The following is a 23,256-nucleotide window of genomic DNA, read 5'->3' as shown; positions in this document are numbered from 1 at the left end:
TCAATAGTTCATTATCAGTTTTATTCTCAAGCCCATTTTCAAGATGAGAGAACTGAGGCAGAGCAGTTAAACAACTTGCCCTAGATTATGCAGTTAATACGTAGCAAGGCTTGGATTTGAACTTGAGAAGTACACCATCGGAGTCCTAGCTCTGGACCCCAATCCTGGGTTTTACTCACTGTCAGAGTCGGCCACGCACTATTTTCACGGCAAGACTACAGCCATGCTTCTGACAAGCCTAATGTGAGGGATGTTAGATATCACAGTGCAAGTCAGCCGAGAAACTGGGGACTGTGGGAGTATAGAGAAAGGGGGCCGCGCCCAGCCTGGGGGCAGAAGCATCAGGAAAGAGTTCCCACTACAGCTGACATCCAGATGATGAGTGTAGGACAGGTTTCTCCATTGCAGCCCTCCTGACCTTTGGGACCAAATGATTCTTTGCTGGGAGTGGCTGTCCTGTGTATTGTTGGTTGTTTAGCAGCGTCCCTGGCTTCTACCCACTAGATTCCAGGAGCGCTCCCTCCTCCGGCTGTGACAGCCAAGAATGTCTCCAGATAGTACCAGTTGTCCTCTAGGGGGCAACATTGCCCCTGGCTGAGAACCACTGGAAGAGGAGCTAGCCAGATGGAGCACGGGAAGGAGGATGAGTGTTCCAGGTGATAGGAGCAGCGTGTGCAAAGACGCCATGGCTAGAGAGAGCATGGCACTTAGGAGCTTAGAAATACAGTAGTGGGTCTTGTGCGCAGAGCCTTGGAGAGCTACCGAAATGCTTGAGGTAGGGAGTGGAAGGGCCACCAGCTCTGACTCTGTTTGCAAGAGGGGGAGGGACAGAGTTCCACAGAGGGCATGGGACTCGGCCATGTTTTCCGCAGGGAAGGTGGGGTGGAGAGCTTGTGTTCAGACCCTGGCACTCCTGCTTGGTGGGCCTGGGGGGGGCCAAGATACACACCCTGTCTTCTCCCTGCACAGCAACAAGATGACCTTGGGGCAGCTTTCCAGACGTGGATGGACACGAATGGAGCACTCAGAGCAGAGGTACTGCCAAGAGCCCTTTCTGGGGGAAATGGAAAAAATGGCTCCTGTGTGGTCAATGCCCTCCACATGGCCTGCACCGAGCGTTTCATAGCCCTTGAGGGCATCTCACAGCCGTAGATGATGAGGTAGGGTTGTAGCTGAGGCTCAAGTGGATGGCAACAAGTTCAAGGTCATGAGACCAGTCCCTGAGCCCCTTTGCTTTCCTCCAAAGCCCTCCTAGGGTCTCAGAGTTCTTGCTGGCCTGAGTCAGGAAGAGATGCTCGCCTGGCCCAGAGCCCACAGCAGCCTGTGGTTCAGTCCCACCGTCCACCAGGAGCAGGAAACTCACGGTCATCCCACAGGGCTTTGCTAAGACCTTCGCCTGTGGTCCACTCAGCTCCAGGACTCCAGGCTGAGAGGCCCTCCGGTGGTCTCTAGTCGAGCCCCTGCTGCGAGTGTCCTTTGCTGCCTTGCCTCCATCCCATGATGGGGAACTTACCCTGCCCTCAGCTCAGACATTTCTACTTGTTCCCTGAGCTGGATGCCAGGAAAAGCTGATGCCCCGTCGGCTCTCAACAGTGCCTTCTGGAAGGATTTGGGGCCATTCCCTAGTGTCCTACACACCTCGTCTGCCTCACTCATGGAGGTCCGCCTATGCTACACCAGAGACCAGGCTGACCCTCCACTCTTCTCAAGCCTCTAGTCCTTCATGGTAGTACCCCACTTGTCTGTCCCTGTCCCCATTTTCTGTTAAGCAGAGGGAGACCCAACCCCTGTTCCAACCATGGCCCTGGAGACTCAGAGATGTCTCCCAAGTATCAAGAACTTGGAGGCTGTGGGGGCTCAGGCCTTGGGCCTGGGCAGGACCTCAGGGGGCTGATGGCTACCCTCTCTCCTCGTGACAGGTTTACAGCCATCCGGACCGGCTGGTGCTGGAGCAGGGTGGGGAGATCTTTAAAACCTTACACTACCTCAGCAACCTCATCCAGAGCATTAAGACGCCCCTGGGCACCAAAGAGAACCCCGCCCGGGTCTGCCGGGACCTTATGGACTGTGAGCAGAAGATGGCAGATGGTATGAGGGTCTGTGGGTCTGAGAAAAGGACTTCCTGCCCCAAGATTAGGGTTGGGTGGTGCCAGGGGGGTTCCAGGAGGAGCTGGGAGAGATAGAACCTTTGAGCCTTAGCTCACCCTGGCCGTTTCTGTCCTCGGAGAGATAGGTACATGGGCAGTCATTTATTCACTCAACAGTCACTGAGTCCCAATATGCCAGGCCTTGTGCTTCCTGGGGCATGGGGATGTAGGGGAAAACACCAAGGAGTGGTTCTACCTTTCCAGAGCCCACAGATCTGCAAGCTGGGGTGGCCATTTCAGTGCAATGAGACAAGAGCTTTGACAGCAAAAGCCCCCCAGGGCTAGGAGAGGATGGGGACCAAAAGGGGCAGTGCTCTGCACCTCATGCAACTCTCTTCTCTCCCTGTGAGTTGATGTGGTACCATAGAAGGACCACAGCTTGGGAGACAGACAGACCTGGGTTCGAATGTCAGCCCTGGCCCTGACCAGTCTGTGAGCTGGGGCAAGCCACCTCACTGCCACTCTTCCTCTGCTGCACAAGAAAGTGGATGAATGGTGAATTGTTCCACTCTTTCAGCTATGGGGACTTTGGCTCCCTTGGAAGTCCAATGGGCAAACCAGATGCCCGCAGAGCGTCCTGGCGGATGGGCTGGAAACCCTGGCTCCTGCCCCTCCCTACCCTAGGAGGATAACCAGCCTAGGTGGAGAAGCCATCCCACGAAATAATCCCTAAATCCCTTGGGCAAGTGGCTCAGCCTCTCAACCTCAGTTGTCCCCTCTGTAAAGTGGAAATTTCCCAGTAGCAATAGGTCAAGTGTTCAGCTGTCTGCCACTCTGGGGGCTCTGCCAGCTGTGAGCTTGGCTCAGAGATCTGTGACTCACAGGATCCCTTTTCTGCTTCACCTCCCTTGACTTCATGCACAACTGGGTCTCAGCAGGTCACAAGGTGCAGGGTCCACCTACAGAACTGAGCCCTGGGCTCTTCCCCACATACATACACCCCCACCCCATGTTGCCTGCAGGTACCTACTGGGTGGATCCAAACCTTGGCTGCTCGTCCGACACCATCGAAGTCTCCTGCAACTTCACACATGGTGGACAGACGTGTCTCAAGCCCATCACGGCCTCCAAGGTACTGATTTGCTCCCTGTCCCCCACCAGCTGGCCCTCTCTACCTCCACTTTGCCCTGGGCCACAGCCCACCAGGTTTTGGTCTTGCCGCATGGTGTTGGGAAAGTCATCTCCTCTTTCTGAACCTGTTTCCTCACCTATCAATTGTTCTAAATCTGTGGTTTCCAAACCCTTTTGAGTTGTATGATGCTCGTGGTTCTTACTTCAAATAGAACTTCCTGCCAAATACCTAGAACAGTGTCGTTGGCCAAGCTGGCCTGGTGTGGAGAACCATGAGCCATCAGCACGAAATGAGTCAGCGCGAGGCCCCACTGAGACATGTGGCCGGAATTGTGTGTGCAAATATTAAGTAGATTTCACTGCCCGCTTACCCAGGTGCCTGTCTCTGGGCTGAGAATTTTTGGTGGCTCAGGGTGACTCAACAACTAGCCAATGCAGGTGGTGGCAGTGGGGTGTGACCATTCCCCTGCCCAGGGTACCCTTTGTGCATTGTGGGTCTATACTTGCAGCAAGTCCTATACATGGGATGATCCGTGCTACAGTGAGAAACAGCTACAGGGGAGGCAGGGACCCAGAGCATCTTGCATCCCATCCCACCAGCCCCCTGGGAAGGTTCCAGGGGTGTCTTGTGCTAACCATCTCAGACCCAGAGTTTGGGAATCTGTAGGCAAGCCAGCTGGTCACCAAATTGAGTCCCTACCGTGTGCCAGGCCCTGAGTCAGATGCTGGGAGTCACAGGAAATATGGCAGCCTTGCCACGGGTCCTACAGCCGGAGCTCATGGTCCAGCAGGCCCTCTCCTCTCTGACTCTGCAGTTTGGGGGCCACATGGCAACTCCATCTGGCAGAGGGGTGAAGCTAGAGTTGGCACCTAGGTTGGCAGTGTGACCTCCCATCTGAGTCACCATCCCCACCGGGAATAATGAACCACTGGTTTGTACCAGTCCCAGTCTATCAATAACCAGTGTTGTGGTTGGACCAGCCCTTGTGGTTCTTATGCTTGCAAGATGCCTTTTGGCAATGACCATCAGGAAACTTTGGAAAAATAAAGTTTATTACTTCCAGGACCTGGGAATTACACAACACACCTGGGGCCACACACACTTTCCCACATGAGGAGGGAGGGAAGGACGGGGGAAGGGATGGAGAGAGGGAGAGAGAGAGAGAGAGAGAATATGCGGAGGCCTGGGGTTCTGTGGGCTCACACTATTGGTGAATTTAAAGCTCGGAGGAGAAACAACAAGTGGCCCAAATGATCAATTATGGAAAGCCACCAAGATCTCTGAAACAAAAGAGCCTCAGTGGGGAAAGTGGTCTGGCTCTTTATGCAGTTGTGTGGCTGGCAATGTGTTTGTCAGAGGTGACCATCTTTGAAGTGGATGGGATCAAAGTCAGGTACTTGCATTACAAAAATAGAGAAAACCCAACCTTCAGAGCTCACACTGCAACCACTGAAGCCATAAATCCGGTCCTATTGTTTGTCAGGTCTGCCATTTCCCCACCCCACTCCACCCCACTCCCCGGGGATCTTGGGACTCAGAAAGGATGGGGAGGACACTTCTCATTTCCTCTGCACTCCAAGAGCTTCTCAATCTCAGGCAAGATCTTCTCTGGGCCTCTGGATCCCAGCTCAGCTCCAGAGACCCCACCGCCCTACAATGGAGAGGGGCTGTGCCTCAGATTGCATCAGGACCTTCTGATGCAGTTCTGGCTCTGGAGTCAGGAACCTTGATTCCTTCCCTTCCTTGTTAGTCCTGGGCTGTGGACCAGCTCACACAGACCTCAATTTCCCTGTCTTTTAAGTGGGCACATATCTGGGAGCATGACTGGGAAATGCTCCAGAGAGAGGTAAGGAATTCTGAGAGCTCCGGGGAGCCAGGCCTGATCCTACCTCACTGCTGTGTCTCCTTCACAGGTCGAGTTTGCCATCAGCCGGGTCCAGATGAATTTTCTGCACCTGCTAAGCTCTGAGGTGACACAGCATATCACCATCCACTGCCTTAACATGACCGTGTGGCAGGAAGGCACAGGGAAGACCCCAACCAAGCGGGCTGTGCGCTTCCGGGCCTGGAACGGGCAGATTTTTGAAGCTGGGGGTCAGTTCAGGCCGGAAGTGTCAATGGATGGCTGCAAGGTAACTCTTGGAACCCCTCACACACAGACAAGTGGAAAAAGTGTTTTTATTATAAAATTGTACATAACAATTTTATGCTATATTAGCATGATACGTATAATTTTTATTTTTGTGTAATAATTTTATTATAATAGTTTTATAAACTTGCCTTTATTCACTTTCCTCTCTGGGAAACTTCTAAGGGAAGCTCTGGGCCGGTAAAAATTCTACAAGCTGATAGTGTACTTATTTGCAAGTCTGCTTATAAAAGGATATAGTTCTACTGTCCACCCCCACACTGGCCAGGCTAATTGCTTTTCTTAACATTTTTGGTTATTTTCAAATGCCTAAAACAGGGTGGGTTGTCAGGGGATAGGGAGACAGAAACAGAAAGTTGTCAAAAAAACACACAATAAAAAACAGTTTCATCAGATTAAACAAAACTGGTAATAGGTAATGTTAGTGAGTATGTGGGGAAAGCAACATTTTTACAGAAAATTATTTTGAAAAAATTAATTGGTAGAGGCTTTCAGGACAGTAGATACATATCTATAGCTAGCTAGATAGATAGATAGATAGATAGATAGATAGATAGATAGATAGATAGACAGATGCAAGGTGTGATCAAAATATACGGTGAATATTTACATTTTAAAAATTTATTACAGTAAAAGACACATTGCCATTAATTCCCCTCAAAATACTCCCCCTCACTTCAAGCACACTTATCCCATCATTCTTGCCATTTTCTGAAGCAGTTCTGGAAGTCCTCTTTTGTGTCTTTACTTCATCTTCCATCATGACAACACTCCATGTCACACATGGCTTCTGGTACGGCAATTTCTGTCAAATAAAAACATTATGGTGTGTCCTCATCCACCTTATTCACTGGATCTGTCACCATGCGACTTCTGGCTCTTCCCCAAAGTCAAAATGACCATGAAAGGAAAATGTTTTGAATCGATTCAGGACATCGAGGCAGCCACGACAGCGCAACTAAAGACACTCACTAAAGAGGACTTCCAGAACTGCTTCAGAAAGTGGCAAGAACAATGGGATGAGTGTGTTCAAAGCGAGAGGGAGTATTTTGAGGGGGTTTAATGGCAATGTGCCTTTCACTGTAATAATTTTTTTTTAAATTTAAACATTCATCGTAGTTTTTGATCATACCTCGTGTGTGTGTGTGTGTGTGAAATGTACATATCCTTTGATCCAACAAATCTATTTCTATAATTTGTTCTAGGAAAATAATTAAGAATTTGAATACTTTAGGGCCGGCCCGGTGGCTCAGGCGGTTAGAGCTCCGTGCTCCTAACTCCGAAGGCTGCCGGTTCGATTCCCACATGGGCCAGTGGGCTCTCAACCACAAGGTTGCCAGTTCAATTCCTCGAGTCCCGCAAGGGATGGTGGGCTCTGCCCCCTGCAACTAAGATTGAACACGGCACCTTGAGCTGAGCTGCCTCCCGGATGGCTCAGTTGTTGGTTGGAGCGCGGGCTCTCAACCGCAAGGTTGCCAGTTTAATTCCTCGACTCCCGCAAGGGATGGTGGGCAGCGCCCCCTGCAACTAAAATTGAACACGGCACCTTGAGCTGAGCTGCCGCTGAGCTCCCAGATGGCTCAGTTGGTTGGAGCCTGTCCTCTCAACCACAAGGTTGCCGGTTCGACTCCTGCAAGGGATGGTGGGCTGTGCCCCCTGCAACTAGCAACGGCAACTGGACCTGGAGCTGAGCTGCGCCCTCCACAACTAAGACTGAAAGAACAACAACTTGAAGCTGAACAGAACCCCCCACAACTAAGATTGAAAGGACAACAATTTGACCATTGTTCCCCAATAAAGTCCTGTTCCCCTTCCCCAATAAAATCTTTAAAAAAAAAAAAAAAAAAAAAAAAAAAAAAAGAATTTGCACAAAAGCTTAATACAATGATATTCATTACAGCATTACTCATAAGAATAAAAATAGTAGAAGCAATCTAAATGGACAAATACAGGCCATTGCTGTGGTGAAATACCATGTGGCCATTAAAAACTGTGAGCAAAGATGTTGGGAAAATGCACGACATATGATGAGGACCATAATGGATACATGTGTCCCCTTTTTCTTCTACCCTCAGGTCCAGGATGGCCGCTGGCGTCAGACGCTCTTCACCTTCCGCACCCAGGACCCCCAGCAGCTGCCCATTGTCAGCGTGGACAACCTCCCTCCTGCCTCATCAGGGAAGCAGTACCGCCTAGAAGTTGGACCTGCATGCTTCCTCTAACCTCTGACCCCTTGGCTCCTCTAGGCCTTGTGGGGGAGGGAAGAGGAGGAGGTGGAGGCAAAGGGAGGGTACTTAGGGGCAGATGGGCCCAGGAGAGGCAGCTTACCTGCCTGAGGATCCTAGGGCAGGCCCCAGCTGTTGTCTTTCCAATAGAAGTGGCTGGGGGGTAGCAGGGAACGGGGTGTCCTTGGGAACAACTGATCCCAGCACAGCTCCAAAGACCAACCAAAGAGCCAGATAGAGAAAGCTGGGCCTGCAACCCGCCTGAGCCCCGTGGCCTGTCTCCCAGCTGTGTGGCCACCCCCTTCCCTCCCCAGCTTCCTGCCCAAAGAGCCCCACGGTTCCAGCCAGCTTGAGGGAAGGGGCATCTCATCAGCTGGTCCCTGCCAGGGAGCTTTGATGTGCAATATTAGAGAGGAGACATGAAAAAAAGGAGAAAAGGAAAGAAAGAAGTATATATATTTTATTTAAACAAACACAAAGAAGGTGCGTTACTATTTTTTTCACCTGGGAGAGGGTGAGAAAGAGCAGCCGGGGTGGGAAGCAATAGAGATCCTCGGGGCTGGGGGCGCCCACGTTTGCTACCTCCCACTGTGAAATCGCTGGTGCTCGCAATTGTCTCGTAGTATATGTGATTTTTTTTTAAGGAAAAAAAAATCCCTATTTAAGATTCTGAAGGTGCTACCATTTTTGCCACAGACTTTGAAGAAACAGTTTGATGTGGGCTACCCTCCACATTTGTCTCTCTTCTCCAAAAGACCAAGTTTGGGAAATTAAAAATTTTTTTCTTAGCATCACCCTTGTGCTCATCAGGTAATCTGCTAAGGAGGGTAGGGAAAGGAAAAAGGAAAAAAAAAAAAACACAGAAAAAAAGCAAAAAAAAAAAAAACAAAAAAAAAAAACACAAAAAAAAAACCCCGACAAAAAAAACCTACCAGAAACAGAAGTAGAAAGATGTGCTTTTTAACTTATGGACTTTGAAATGTTTGTCCTCTAAAGGCAAGGGGAGGCCTGAGCATAAAGGAGTTTGACTTGGCCTTTCATGGTCCTGGAGGGGAGCTAGTCTTGTCTTGGAGGATGTAATCTAGACTGGAGAATCCTGGGAGAAGCCTTGACCTTGAAAAAACCAGTTACGAGATTGGCAATGGGTCAGAGCTGGTCTTATAGGTGGAACATAAATATGGAACCATCTCATGAAACCACATGCCATCCACTAAGGTCCTCCCTTCTCTTTCAAGATGGAGTCATCACTCTTGCTTTTTTATTGTCGTTAAATGCTATAGAAACAGCACCGTTAGCTCCAAGTGTAAATGTGGACTGAGGAGAAAGAGTAATTATGGGAATCTCGAAATTCAGCATGATAGGGATATTCAGTGTCACCTGAATTGTCCTATATCGGTGAACCAGTCAGCACCCAAGTTGGATTTTGAGGTTATTTTAACTATGGAATTATTTTTATAGAAGGGGTAATTTTATGTGAAAGTCTCTTTGTCTTTTTTTCCCCTAAAGTTGTGTCTCTTTGGGAATTGGATTTGATTTTCATTATTTAATACCTCACTCTGGCCTACGCTCCCCACCAGACACTTCCTTCATCCCTAGCCCTCTGGCCCCAGCCCGATGCTCCCCATGGAAGGGCATTTTTGTAGCAGTTCAGGCCTCATCTCAGTACTCGGTTTCCCCACGCTGCCAGTCTCAACCTGGCCTCTGTCTCGTTCTTGGATTTTTTTTTTTTTCTACTGTCCTCGTTTATGTCTCTGTCCACATGTCAGTGTGTTAAAACCCCAGTGGGTTCCATCTCTCCTTTTCCCTTCTGGATTTTAAATAAATATTTAAAACTGAGGCAATGGAATGACACACTTGTGGCTGTGTGCTTCTTTGAAAAGCCCGGAGGGAGCTTTCTGGCAGGGCTGGAGGGCAGGGGGAGGATGCTTGCTTCTGTTGCATCCCCCAGGGAGGTGGGGAGGGCAGGGAGAGAGATATGGCACCTTAGTGTGTGGGGAGGTGGCACTAAAAGTGAGGGAGTCCGGGTCCCATAGTGTCTTTGTTTCTTAGGGCTGCTGTAACAGTACCACAAACCTGGTCGCTTAAAACAACAGAAATACATTCTCTTCCAGTTCTGGAGGCCAGAAGTTTGAAATTAAAGTATTGGCAGGGCCCTGCTCCCTCTGAAGTCTCTAAGGGAGGTTCCATACCACAGGTAGCTTCCGGGGGGGCCCTAGGCATTCCTTTCTTGCAGGTCAGCACCTCAATCTCTGCTTCCGTAGTCACATGACATTCTCCCTTTGTGTCTCTGTATTCACATCTTCGTATAAGGACAGCAGTCATATTGGATGAAGGCCCACCCTAATGACCTCATAACTTCATTACATCTGCCATCTACTATTTCCAAGTAAGGCCACATTCACAGGTGATGTGGTTAGGATGTTAACATATCGTTTTGGGAGACACAAGTCGACCCATAACGTACAGGGAGTAGGTATATTGAGGTTAACATGAACAATTTTCTTTTTTTTAGTGTGGAAAATTATATGTAACATAAAGCTTACCATTAATGATATTTACTCACAATGTTGTGCAACCGTCACCATTATTTAGTTCTAGAACATTTTCATCACCCCAAAAGGAAACCCATGAAGCAGTCACTCCCCATTCCTTCCCCCTACCCACTGGAAAACTGCTGATCTGCTTTCTGTCTGTGGCTTTGCCCATTATGGCTATTTCATATAAATGGAATCATACAGTATATGACCTTTTGGGACTGACTGCTTTCATTTAGCATAATGTTTTCAAGGTTCATCTTTGTAGCATGCCTCAGTGCTTCATTCCTTTTTATGACTGAGTCATTTTCCATTGTACAGATACACCATAGTTTGTTTATCCATTCATCCATTGATGGACATTTGGGTTGCTTCATCTTTTGACAATTGTGAATAGTGCTTCAATATGGGCAATTGTTACCTGGGAGATTCTTGAAAGAGGCCACAACAACACCTGCCTTGAAAGCAGTGAGTGCGCATTTGGGAGACAGCCAGATTCAGCAAATAAAAGTGTAGGACACCCAGATAAATTTGAATTTCAGATAAACAGTAAGTATGTTTTTAGCGTAAGTGTGTCCCTTTCAATATTTGGGACCTACTGATACTTGCCAGACCTGGACCGCGTATCTCCTGACCCTTGGTTCAGAGTTTCCTTCCTTAGCTTGTTCTTCTCAGGGGCCTTGGATCACTCAGAACTGCTCTGCCCTCATCTAGGAGAAAGAACAAATCACAGGCAGCTGAGTTCATATCTGGGATTTTATGTTTTCAAAACTAGCTGTAAGTTTCCAGGTCAGCAGTTTACATGCAGCTGGGTCTTCTCTACCCTCCCACCCTGGCACCTACCCCATGCAGTGAGCACCAGGAGCTGCTGTCTTCAGTGGCTCCAAGTCCCATCCACAGAGCTTAGGATTCGTGGTCTGGAAGGGCTTGGAGACTCCCACATCCCAGGTATACCCTCTGTGGGGACAGAATCCCAGAGAGCAGTTTCCAGGCTCTCGGCCTCACATGGAAAGGTGCTGGCTCGGGTAGTAGATGGCCATCAGCTGTAATCAGATGGCCATCAGCTGTCACCGGTTAGCCATTAGCCCCTAATATAACTGCGGTGGCTACGCTAGGAGGTTGGTTGGTTGGCAGAGAAGCAGACGGCGGATTGCAGCTAGCAAGGGGGTTGGTTGGTTGGTTGGCAGAGAAGAGGATGGGGGATTACGCATCGTGTGGCTCCTGCTGCCTGTGTATCCAACCCAACCGCCAATGAGAATATAGTGGAATGAGTCCCTTATCCAAGGCTCCGTGGGTGTTCCTTTTTGGCCTCACCATATCCTGCGTTCTGGTGCAGGGAGTGGGAGCTGAGTCCCTGCGTGACACCCTCCCATTTTACATTAAGGGCAGCTGAATGCAAGGAAGTGCCTGGGTCACCTGTTGAGGCCCCGGCACAGCTGAGAGTCACACCCAAGGCTTGGTGGCACTGTTGTGTGCATTAGACCAATGGTTCTCAGTGTGGTCCCCGGGATTGGCAGAACCAACAGTGCCTGGGAGCTGGTTATAATGCATATTTTCTGCCCCTTCCCTAACCTACTGAATCACAAACCCTAAGGGTGGGGCCCAGCAATCTGTTTTAACAGCCTCCCTAGAGATTCCAGTGCCTGCACAAGTCCCAAATATCACGGCCCTGCACTATTTCCTAAATCTGGAAAATGGTTTTCCAACACAAGAAAAAAACTTGAAAATGAGACAGGATGTTCTTTTCCTTTCTTTGACTGACAATGAATTAGAAATGCAATTAAGACAGAATGGCCCATTCCCTGAGGTCTGTCACCCCCAAAGAGTTTGCCCAGTTGTCTGATTATGCTTCCCATTTTACAGGTGGGAAAGTTCAGTCACTTAAATGTCTGTTTTCCCATCGAAAGCTCTGTGAAGGCAGAGGATAGACCTTGTTCTCTGCTGCAGCCACAGTGTACAGCATACTGAAGGCACTCAGACTTGTTAAACTATTACTCGCGTGGACCCTCGTCTTCATTGCCTCCACGACCATATATCAGCAGCATCTTCTCTGTGCTGCGCCCTGTCCATACACAGTGTATTTGAGGGGCTTTGAGACTGGTGGAGGCAGCTGGCGGAGTTGGAACTTGTGTGGTTAGGGTTAGGAAAATGGGGTGCCAGAGGCCAAGTGTGGGGGAGAAAAAACAATACACAGCTGATGCAATCTCAGCAGGGGCGGTCTCCAGAGAAACAGAACCAATAGGGTGTGCACGTGTGTGTAAAGAAACTTATTATTAGGAATTGGCTCACATGAGTGTGATAGCTGGCAAGTCCTAAGATCTGCAGAGAGTTGGAAAGACCCAGGAGAACTGATGGGATAGTTCTAGTCTGAAGGCTGGCAGGCTCGAGACCCAGCAAGAAATGATGTTTCAGTTCATGCCCAAAGGCAAGAAAAGGAGGAATTCTCTCTTGCTCAGCCTTTTAATTCCATTCAGGTCTTTAATGGATTGCATGAGGCCACCCACACTTGGGAGGGCAGTCTGCTTTGCGCAGTCCACCATTTAAATTTTCATGTCATCCAAAACACCCGCCCAGACACACCCAGAAGGTTGAACCAAATATCTGGGTACCCCACTGCCCGGTTAAGTTGTCCCATAAAGTTAATCATCACAAGCTGAGCGGAGAGAGAATGAATAGAGTGTTTCACCAGATGGGGCAGGGCACGGGGGGAACAGCACCTGCCAAGGCCTGGAAGCAAAGGTAGCACCGCATCTTTGGGGAACAGTAAGTAGTTCAAAGGGGGCTACAGGGGGTGCTGTAGGGAGGCCTGGGCACTGCGCTAGGACTAGGACTAGCCACAGGCTTGCACAGGAGAGCACGGTTTGGGTTGGCCAAGTTGGGTTTGGGTTGAGATGAGGTGCGAGAGGGGAGCTGTCCAGGAGGCAGCTGGCTGACCTGAGAGGACAGGAAAGAGGTCTGAGCCACCGTCAGAACTCCAGAGCTATTAGCAGCATCCGCGTAGCTTTGAAGACATGGGAGGGGAAGAGAGAGGCAGGAAGAAGGACCAGAGGGAAAAGAGAAGAAGGGCTATGTTAAAACTGTGACACTCGCAAGTCTCAGCCAGTCCGCGTTCCAGGAGGACCTCTGTGATCGGGCCAGATCACTGAAGCTGGGTCAGCTCGTTCCCAGCAGGAGCAGGTAGGGCACAGACGGCAGGCAGCACCTTCAGTTCCCAATTTCTTGTTGCACAACCAAGTGTTAGAAAACAGCCAGGGTGGACTTCCCAGGCCTGGCCAACTTCAAGGGGAAGCCCAGGCCAGCCTGTAGTTGCTGTCCACAATGAATCAAGCCCCAGCCATGGACAGTCACAGGTTACAGTGACTGGCAACCTGGTGCTGGGAAAGTGAAGGAGGGGCAAGCAAGAAGGGGAGAGGCTGGCAGGCGATTCAAGTCCCAGCCTCCTGACTGGGACATGACCTTGGGCACGTCATTCCCTATCAGTAACATGGGGACGATGAGTCCTTCCCTGCTTGCCAGCCACAGCTAGGACTACTGTTCTATACCAGTAGGGTGAACCGTATGAAACTGAATGATATTCAACTGCTTTTTGACCTGCAAAATCCACGGTTTCATATGGTTCAACCCAATAACAACACCATTCAAAATGATCGTGGCTACACTTTCTTGCACACTGACTGTGAACCAGGAGCTGCGTGGATGTGATACGTTTTCAGCTCACGTATAACCTTCTGAGACACATGTTATTACCTGTCTCCTCGGAGAAGAGAACTGAAGTCCAAAGAGGTTACATCAGTTGCCCCAAAGTACAATACAGGATCTGAACTTAAGCAATTCTTCTTTGGGGCTATTTCCTCAGCCAAACACAAAGTTTCTAATTAGGACACTTTGCTCTACCAATGTATTTTCTATGACTGTTCAGGCAGAAGACCACAAATTAGTCATCAGACTCAGAGCTCCGCCATGGCGTTGATGAAGAAGAATGGACAAAGCGGTTTTCTCAGCAAATGAATCCTTTCAAATGGGTGTATTTCTCTGGTTATCAAAGACTTACCTCTTCACCATGCCACCTTACCTCACTGAACCATCTGTCTCCTCATCTATCTAACGGGAACAATATCCTATTTCCTTACAACTACTATGGACATATTTTTGCATTTTAATGTCTTTAGAAGTGCATGTAACCTGCAATCCCTGAAGTCGTTATGGAATGCAGGAATCTGTCTTCTGATCCTTGCCACACCAGCTTGTCATTAAACTGATGGTGATGGTTATAAGAGATAGACCCTTAGAAGCAAGTTTGTTTCATTTAACAAGCACTTTATAAATGTGAACTGATTTAATCCTCATAACAATCCAGTAAAGTGTGTACTATTATTATCCCCATTTTACAGGTAGGAAAATTGAGGCACAGAGAAGTTAAGTAACTTACTCAAGGTTACACAGCTAGCAAGGCATAGACCCAGGACAACTCTTCACCACCATCCTACACCACCGATGGCTTTTCTTTTTCTTGCTAAACCTCTCTCGACATTGTGTCAGGGCCAGGTGGAAGGATGACTGCCAGAACCTCAGTCCATAGAGGTAGTAAAGCATCCTTGAAATTTAAGAAGATGAAGAAAAGTGTACTGTGCCAAGATGAGTGCTGGGTATGCTTGAAGAAACTATTTGGATAACCTCTTGGGAGGAGAGTGAGGCCCCCCCCAAGGGGCAGGCTGGTAACAGCGAGGCTGGTGAGGACCACTCACTCCTTCTGAAGACAAGCACTTATTTACTCACGGTAAGGAAAATTTATTTCTCTCTATTCACAATACTCTGGCCACCCAACGTGTGGACTTTCTCCCACACCTAGAGATCCTCTGACCCTCCAGATATCAACTGGGTGTCCCACAAATCAATTCAGCGCTGACACTTAAGGGAGTTGGCATCAGATCCCACAGGTTCAGGGCTCAGCCCAATCACAAGTCCATCTTGTCACTGTGCTTCTGACTGATCTGCTATAAATGAGAGGTTCCTACGACCCTCTCTTTGAGTTTGGCAATTTGCAAAAACAACTCACAGGACTCAGAAAACATAGTTTACTTACTAGATTACCAATTTACTATAAAAAGGTACAACTAGGAGAAAAAGGAACCCTCATACAGTGTTGGTGGGAATGCAGACTGGAGCAGCCGCTATGGAAGGCAGTGTGGAGGTTCCTCAAAAAATTACGAATAGAATTGCCATATGACCCAGCAATCCCTCTCCTGGGTATCTACCCAAAAAATCTGAAAACATTTATCCATAAAGACACGTGTGCTCCAATGTTCATTGCAGCTTTGTTTACGGTGGCCAAGACATGGAAACAACCAAAATGTCCTTCGATAGATGAATGGATAAAGAAGTTGTGGTATATATACACAATGGAATACTATTCGGCGGTAAGAAAAGATGATATAGGACCATTTGTGACAACATGGATGGATCTTGAGAGTATGATGCTGAGCGAAATAAGTCAGACAGAAAAAGCAGAGAACCATGTGATTTCACTGATATGTGGTATATAAACCAAAAATAACAAAAGAACAAGACAAAAAGGTACAACTCAGAAATAGAGGAGATGCGTAGAGCAAGGTTTGTGGAAGAGGCACAGAGCTTCCATGCCCTCTCTGAACAGGCCACCTACCCAACTCCTCCACATGTTCTCCAACCTGGAAGCTCTCCAATCCCCGTCATTTAGGAGTTTTATGAAAGCTTCCTTACGTAGGCATGACTTACTTAATGATTGGCCATTCATTAGTGGTCAAATCAATCTCCAGCTCCAGTTCCCTCCCCAAGGTCACGGGGTAAAAGTTCCAACCCTCTAAGTACAAGGTTGGTTCCCCCAGTAACCAGCCCTCATCAGGAGGCTATGCAGGAGACCCCAGACACCTGTCATCTCATTAGCACACAAAGGAGACACTTATCACTGTGAAGATTCCAAGGGTTTTAGGAGTTGTGTACCTGGAAATGGAGGTAGAGACTAAACTTTTTTCTTTTTTAAAATATTTTCTAAATTTTTCAATTACAGTTGACATACAGTATTACATTAGTTTCAGTTGTGCAACATGATTAGACATTTATATAACTTACAAAGTGATCACTCAATAGGTTTAGTACCCATCTGACACCATACATAGTTATTACAATATTATTGACTATATTCCTTATGCTATACTTTACACCCCCCATGATTATTTATTTTGTAACTTATCATTTGTACTTCTTATCCCTTCACCTTATTCACCCAGCCCTCTAACCCCCTCCCATCTGGCAACCATCAGTTTGTTTTCTGTACCTATTTATCTTTTGCCTGTCTTACTCCACTCAGTACAAAACCCTCTAGGTCCATCCATGTTGTTGCACATGGCAAGATTTCATTCTTTTTTATGGCTGAGTAATATTCCATTGTGTATATATATATATATATATATATATATATATATATATATCCATACCACCTCTTATTTATTTATATTTCTTATTATATCACACTCACTGTCTGTGGTTTTGCTTCAAGAAGCATGCGGTTTAGGCCAGAGCTGAATATCTCGGACAAAAGAAAGATCAAACTGGGTTCTTTGCTTGGCTTTCCCAGTTCACTCCTCTGCCATGAAAGACACCCCTAGCATTTCTGCATATGGATAAATGGAGACCCACATACCATTGGTATAAATACCTAAACATTATAAATTGGAAGTATTTAAATAAAGCTGACTTTAAAATTTTTAATTTTGGAAATTTAATTACTGGATTAAATCTTGTTCCAAATTTGTTTAAAATTAAAAATTATTCTCAATGCCAGCATTCAACCTCTAGTCGCTGACGGCAAGAATCAGATTCATCCTTAATATGTATTACCTCTACCTATGCACGAATTTAAAAGTTATATGAGTGATTTAATCTTGGAAAATGTTTCTCAGCTGCCATGTGCAACTGTTGCAAATTCTGCCTTGTTCTATCTCAAGAGGACCTCCCCAACCACACATGGTGGAAAGAAAAAAAACATGAAGCCTCAGTATTATTAGCAAACAAGAGTTGATATTGCAAGAATGTATTGCCTTTGAAGAAGGAGTGAAGAACAAAAATGGAATCACCATAGCCAAGTTAACAAAATTTCTTAAATCAGAATGAGCAGAAACATGAGGAAGAGATTTTGTTTTACTTTAGCTTGAGGACTTGAAATTTGAAATTTTCAGTTGTGCATCAATGGCTGGAGATAGATACAAATCCTATAGATAACCCTCTGAAGAACTTAGGAAAGAATCTTCACATATCCAGACCACCCCTGGCATCTGAAAAATCACCGTCTTGGACCAATCTAGAGGCTAAAAATGCAGGACTGATTCTTCTCAAATACAGTACTTTTCACTGTAAGAACTCTCAACTGTTTTCTTTGGAACACTCCAGGTGTTACTGAGTAGTCTCTGCAGAGTTGCAAATCTTAAGACCCTTGAATAAAAGTTGTCATTTAATTGTAGGAAAGTCTCCTGATTCATTTCTGCTTGGTTGACACCTTTACGCTGAGAGGAAGGAATTAGAAAATTAATGTATCTTTTCTCTTACTTCTGAGCCCACCTAAGTTCTCCCTGACCTTTGAAGTAGTGTCTATCTCCTACATCAGCAGTAGCATCGTCCACAAAGTCTCAGGACATTTACAAGGTGGAAAGACTTATTCCCAGGAGGATGTTAGGTCACTCTATGCCAGTACCAAGCACCAAATCTGAAATGACAGGGATGCTGATATGTTATCCCAAGTCTAACGATGGTGCTATTCCCACACAATACTCAGCCTGTCCTTGAAATAAACTATCTCGTATCAGTCCCCCGTCGCCATCATCTCACACCTGGACCACTGCAACAGCCTCTGACTGACTGCATCCCCAAGTCCACTCTCCTATTTGTGCCCTTCCTACATCCTTTCCACTACAGACAGAGTGATCCTTCTGAAAAGCAAATCTGATTATTCGCCCCACCTTAAAATCTGTCAGTTTCTCCCCAGGATTCCCAGGGTCCACAGCAAACTACTTCGCATGAATCCGGCTCTGCAGATTCAGACTCTCACGCTTCTCCAGTATCAGCCCCCAGCACTCCAAAGCCATCGCAGCTCCAGCCACACGCGCTCTCTCACTCCCACGCTTCCCTCCTGAAAAGCTCTAATCATTTTTTCAAGACTAACCTTAGAGCAATGTAAATTCAAAACACTGAGCTGGCAAAAAAGAAAGAAAAAAACAGGAAATTCCAGTCCTGACAAGGATATGGAGAAAGAGGCTCATTTGTACATCGCCAAACTGGGTCAGCATTAAAATTGTTAGTGTTTTTTGATTTGTTGTGTGTTTGTTTTCCCTTTTTGGGGGAAGAATTTTTAAAAACTCGGCTTAATTGTGGTATAATTGGCATACAATAAAATATACACATCTTTGGTTTACAGTTCAATTAGTTTTCACAAATGTATATTAAGTGTGTAACCATCACCACAGTGAAAATACAGAACATTGCCACCTATGTCAGAAAGGTGCCCCTTTTGCAGTCAAATTGCCCTTCTTTCCCTAGGGCACCACTGATCTGATTTCTACCATTATAGATTAGTGTTAGCTGTTCTATAACTTCACATAAATGGAATTATCGGGGGTGGGGAAACTTTCCTTTTTCCCTTCTTAGTTCTTCTGGCTGGTCGAATAAATACCAACGACATACAGCAGATTAACAGGAGAAAATCAAATATTAATATATGCACATAGGGAATTCACATAAGCGTAAAAAATGAGTTATCTATGTCATGCTGGACTCAGGAAAAGGGGGTAGGGGTCTGGGACTTCAAAAGCAAGTAAGACAATTCACAGTGAGGTGAAAAAAGTTAACATTTAGTACACAGATGTTTGCGGAACCGTCTTGAAACAATGAGACACAGAGAGTGACGATCAAATGGACGCTGATAAGTTCCTCCCTGTCTATCACACCTGATTCATATTAAATCGTCGTTCTCTAGGATGATAGCTCCCTTCCTGGAGCAGGTCCTCCATCTTAAATTCTTTTAGGTTGTTAGGGGGCGGTCAAAGCTTCCTCCTGAGCTTTCTGGGCTTGATCATTTTCAGCTCAAAATAATGTGCATGCTAGAGGTACTGTCATGCAGGGTCTCAGCTTCTGCTCCCCAAGAACGCAGGATATGGGGAGGCCAAAAGGGAACACCCACAGAGCCATGGGTAGGGGAGTCATACCATTATATTCTTGTTGGTGACTGGGTTGGAGACACAGGAAGCAGGAGCCACACGATATGCCATCCGCTGTCTACTTTTCTGCCAACCAACCCACTTGCTAGCTGCAATCCACGCTTCTCTGCCAACCAACAACCCCTTGCTAACTGCAATCCGCGCTTGCTAGCTCAGCCATGGCAGTTATATCAGTGGTCAATGGCCAACTGGCTACAGCTGATGGCCATCTACTACCCGAGCCAGCACCTTCCCATGTAAGGCCAAAAGCCTGGATACTGCTCTCTGGGACACTATCTCCACACTCCATCCCTACAGGGTCTTGCCTCACAGTCTATGCAACAAGCGTCTTCTGCGAGGGGCCCTGTGTCAGGAGTCCAGCTCATGAGAAGAAGTTTCAGTCCAGTTCAAATAATGTCCCAGGTGGTGTCCCTCGATGTCCACATACTTCTGGGCACAGCCAGGGTTCTCAGGGTACTGCCAGTCTTTCTGGGCACAGCCAGACTTCCTGGGCACAGCCAGGGTTCTCAGGGTACTGCCAGTCTTTCTGGGCACAGCCAGACTTCCTGGGCACAGCCAGGGTTCTCAGGGTACTGCCAGTCTTTCTGGGCACAGCCAGACTTCCTGGCCACAGCCAGGGTTCTCAGGGTACCATTCTGGAACAACAGTGGCTCACAGCCAAGGTACTTACATATTCTCGACGGCGACCGGTCGAGACACAGGAAGAAAATACCCGCCTGCACCCCATCAAGGAGTCTTTCAGTACCACAATCTCGCTGCAGCCATGCAAAACACAGGAAGTAAACATCCACCTGTACCCAACAAGGGGTCTTCCTACACCAGTCTCGCTGGTGGCTGGGCCAGACACAGGAAGCAAACATCTGCCGGTTCCACTACATTGTGGTATGTTCCCAAGCAAACAGTCAAGCGGTCCATCAAATCAGGGATGGAACCCATTCCCCATAGTCCACAGTCATTTGCCAGGGCTGTGCATTGGCCTCACAATGTGTGCACTCTCCGCAGGTGAGAGCTCCAAGTCCTCCCCAACTTGGAAGTGAGGGATGATCTTGACCTCACCTGCATTCTCCACTGAGGACTCAGCAAGCGTTTCCTCCTGGGACCACAAGTTCTGCATCTGGGCCGCCCCAGCAAGCACCTCCCAGCCCACACAGCCACAACGATCTTCATTTTCTCTGGCCTATGCTGGTTGGAGAACCATCCACATCTTCCCACCCCTCCACGGGGGTCCAGCTCCCGAGAACAGTGGCCACCGGGCATCACACACTGTCTGTGGGCCACATGTCAGCCTGCCCAGAGTCAGACATTCTTACCTGGCCGGAATCTTGCTTGCCACGCCAGGTATCTGAGTGGGTGGGGGCCCCTGTGTAAGACGTCCACAACTCTAAGAGCCTACGGCAGCAGCAGACCACCAAAAGGCAGGCGACGCCTGCTATGGCCAGTAGGACAGCATGCCATCCACAGGCTCTAGAGGACTACCAATTCACCGAGGGGGTCACATTTCTCCCAGGCAGATCGCATCTCCTGCTCCCAGCACTGCTCCTGGTGGGCTTCCTGAGACTGAGTGTTCATATGCACAAACTGCTCCACTGCCCTTCGGAGAGCGTTGGCCGGCACCATACCCTGCTCATGAAACTGAGCTTTCATACGTATGAACTGCTCCATTACTCCTCTGGGGATTCTGGCCGGCACCATACCCTGCTCGCTGTGCCATGTGTCATGCAGGATCTCAGCGCCCGCTCCGTGCACAAGAATGCAGGATATGGCGAGGCCAAAAAGGAACACCAACGGAGCCATGGATAGGGGAGTCACCACTATATTCTCACTGGCAGTTGGATTGGAGATACAGGAAGCAGGATCCACACGATCTGCAATCCACCGTCGGCTTCTCTGCCAACCAACCCCTTGCTAGCTGCAATCCACGCTTCTAGCTCAGCCACGGCAGTTATTTCAGTGGCCAACGGCCAACTGGCTACAGCTGATGGCCAACCAGCAACAGCTGATGGCCATCTACTACCCGAGCCAGCACCTTTCCATGTGAGGTCGAGAGCCTGGAAACTGCTCTCTGGGACTCTGTCCCTACAGGGGCACATCTTGGGGTGACCCGTTCTGAACCCCTATGGAATCATACGGCATATGTTTTATTAAGTCTGGCTTGTTTTGCTCAGCATAATGTCTTTGAGATGCATTCATGTTTTACATGTATCAGTAGTTCATTCTTTTTTTTAATTAAATTTATTGGGGTGACAATTGTTAGCAAAATTACATAGATTTCAGGTGTACAATTCTGTATTACATCATCTATAAATCCCATTGTGTGTTCACCACCCAGAGTCAGTTCTCCTTCCATCACCATATATTTGATCCCCCTTACCCTCCCACCCCCCTCACACCCCCCTTCCCCATTACCCTCTGGTACCCACTAAACTATTGTCTGTGACTATGAGTTTTTGTTTCTCATTTGTTTGTCTTGTTCTTTTGTTGTTTGGGGTTGATATACCACATATCAGTGAAATCATGGTTCTCTGCTTTTTCTGTCTGACTTATTTCGCTTGGCATTATACTCTCAAGATCCATCCATGTTGTCACAAATGTTCCTCTATCATCTTTCTTACCGCCGAATAGTATTCCATTGTGTATATATACCACAACTTCTTTATCCATTCATCTATCGAAGGACATTTTGGTTGTTTCCATGTCTTGGCCACTGTAAACAAAGCTGCAATGAACATTGGAGCACACGTGTCTTTAGGATAAATGTTTTCAGATTTTTGGGATAGATACCCAGGAGAGGGATTGCTGGGTCATATGGTAATTCTATTCGTAATTTTTTGAGGAACCTCCACACTGCCTTCCATAACGGCTACACCAGTCTGCATTCCCACCAACAGTGTATGAGGGTTCCGTTTTCTCCACAGCCTCTCCAACACTTGTTACTATTTGTCTTGTTGATGATAGCCATTCTGACTGGGGTGAGGTGATATTGCATTGTGGTTTTGATTTGCATTTCTCCGATGATTAGTGATATTGAGCATTTTTTCATATGTCTATTTGCCATTTGTATGTCCTCTTTGCAGAAATGTCTCTTCAGGTCGTCTGCCCATTTTTCAATTGGGTTGTTTGTTTTTTTTGTTGTTGAATTTCATGAGTTCCTTGTATATTTTGGGTATTAGCCCCTTATCGGAGGCACTGTTTGCAAAAATCTTCTCCCATTCAGTTGGTTGACTCTTTATTTTGTCGATGGATTCTTTTGCTGTGCAGAAACTTTTAAGTTTCATGTAGACCCATTCGTTTATTTTAGCTTTTACTTCCATTGCCTTTGGAGTCAAATTCATAAAATGCTCTTTGAACCCAAGGTCCATAAGTTTAGTACCTATGTTTTCTTCTATGCAGTTTATTGTGTCAGGTCTTATGCTTAAGTCTTTGATCCATTTTGAATTAAATTTGGTACATGGTGACAGATAGCAGTCCAGTTTCATTCTTTTGCACATGGCTATCCAATTCTCCCAGCACCATTTATTGAATAGGCTGTCTTTCCTCCATTGTATGCTTTTAGCTTCTTTGTCAAAAATTATCTGTCCATATTTATGTGGTTTTATTTCTGGGTTCTCAATTCTATTCCATTGGTCTATGTGTCTGTTTTTCTGCCAATACCATGCTGTTTTGATTATTGTAGCCCTGTAGTACAAGCTAAAGTCAGGGAGTGTGATACCTCCAGTATTGTTCTTTTTTCTTAAGATTGTTGTGGCTGTTCGGGGTCTTTTGTGGTTCCAAACAAATCTGATGATTTTTTGTTCTATTTCTTTAAAAAATGCCATTGGGATTTTGATGGGGATTGCATTAAATCTGTATATTGCTTTGAGTGATATGGCCATTTTAACTATGTT

The 23,256-nt window shown here is 47.1% G+C and overlaps 1 protein-coding gene across 5 annotated transcripts in view; it reads left to right on the top strand.

Annotated features, from left to right (window-relative positions):
• COL27A1 (collagen type XXVII alpha 1 chain) overlaps positions 1-9,442 on the top strand; it is a 135,744-nt gene extending 126,302 nt beyond the window's left edge. For 4 of the 5 annotated variants that reach the window (XM_019754574.3, XM_019754577.3, XM_019754578.3 and 1 more), the window contains 5 exons: positions 970-1,035; positions 1,920-2,088; positions 3,110-3,219; positions 5,133-5,351; positions 7,444-9,442. In XM_019754574.3, coding sequence (XP_019610133.3) covers positions 970-1,035; positions 1,920-2,088; positions 3,110-3,219; positions 5,133-5,351; positions 7,444-7,590 — 711 coding nt within the window. In that variant the 3' untranslated portion in view covers positions 7,591-9,442. Of the gene's footprint in view, positions 1-969; positions 1,036-1,919; positions 2,089-3,109; positions 3,220-5,132; positions 5,352-7,443 lie in introns of those variants that run through there. The other variant, XR_002139439.3, reaches the window with a different exon arrangement.
• Positions 9,443-23,256: the final 13,814 nt, after the last annotated feature.

The sequence above is a fragment of the Rhinolophus sinicus genome, chromosome 16 (assembly GCF_057876585.1).
Source record: "Rhinolophus sinicus isolate RSI-liver-muscle chromosome 16, RSI-T2T, whole genome shotgun sequence".
In the NCBI taxonomy this organism is placed as follows: Eukaryota; Metazoa; Chordata; class Mammalia; order Chiroptera; family Rhinolophidae; genus Rhinolophus; species Rhinolophus sinicus.
Note: the sequence above shows the minus strand (reverse complement) of the source record. Positions and strands in the feature narration are given on the sequence as shown.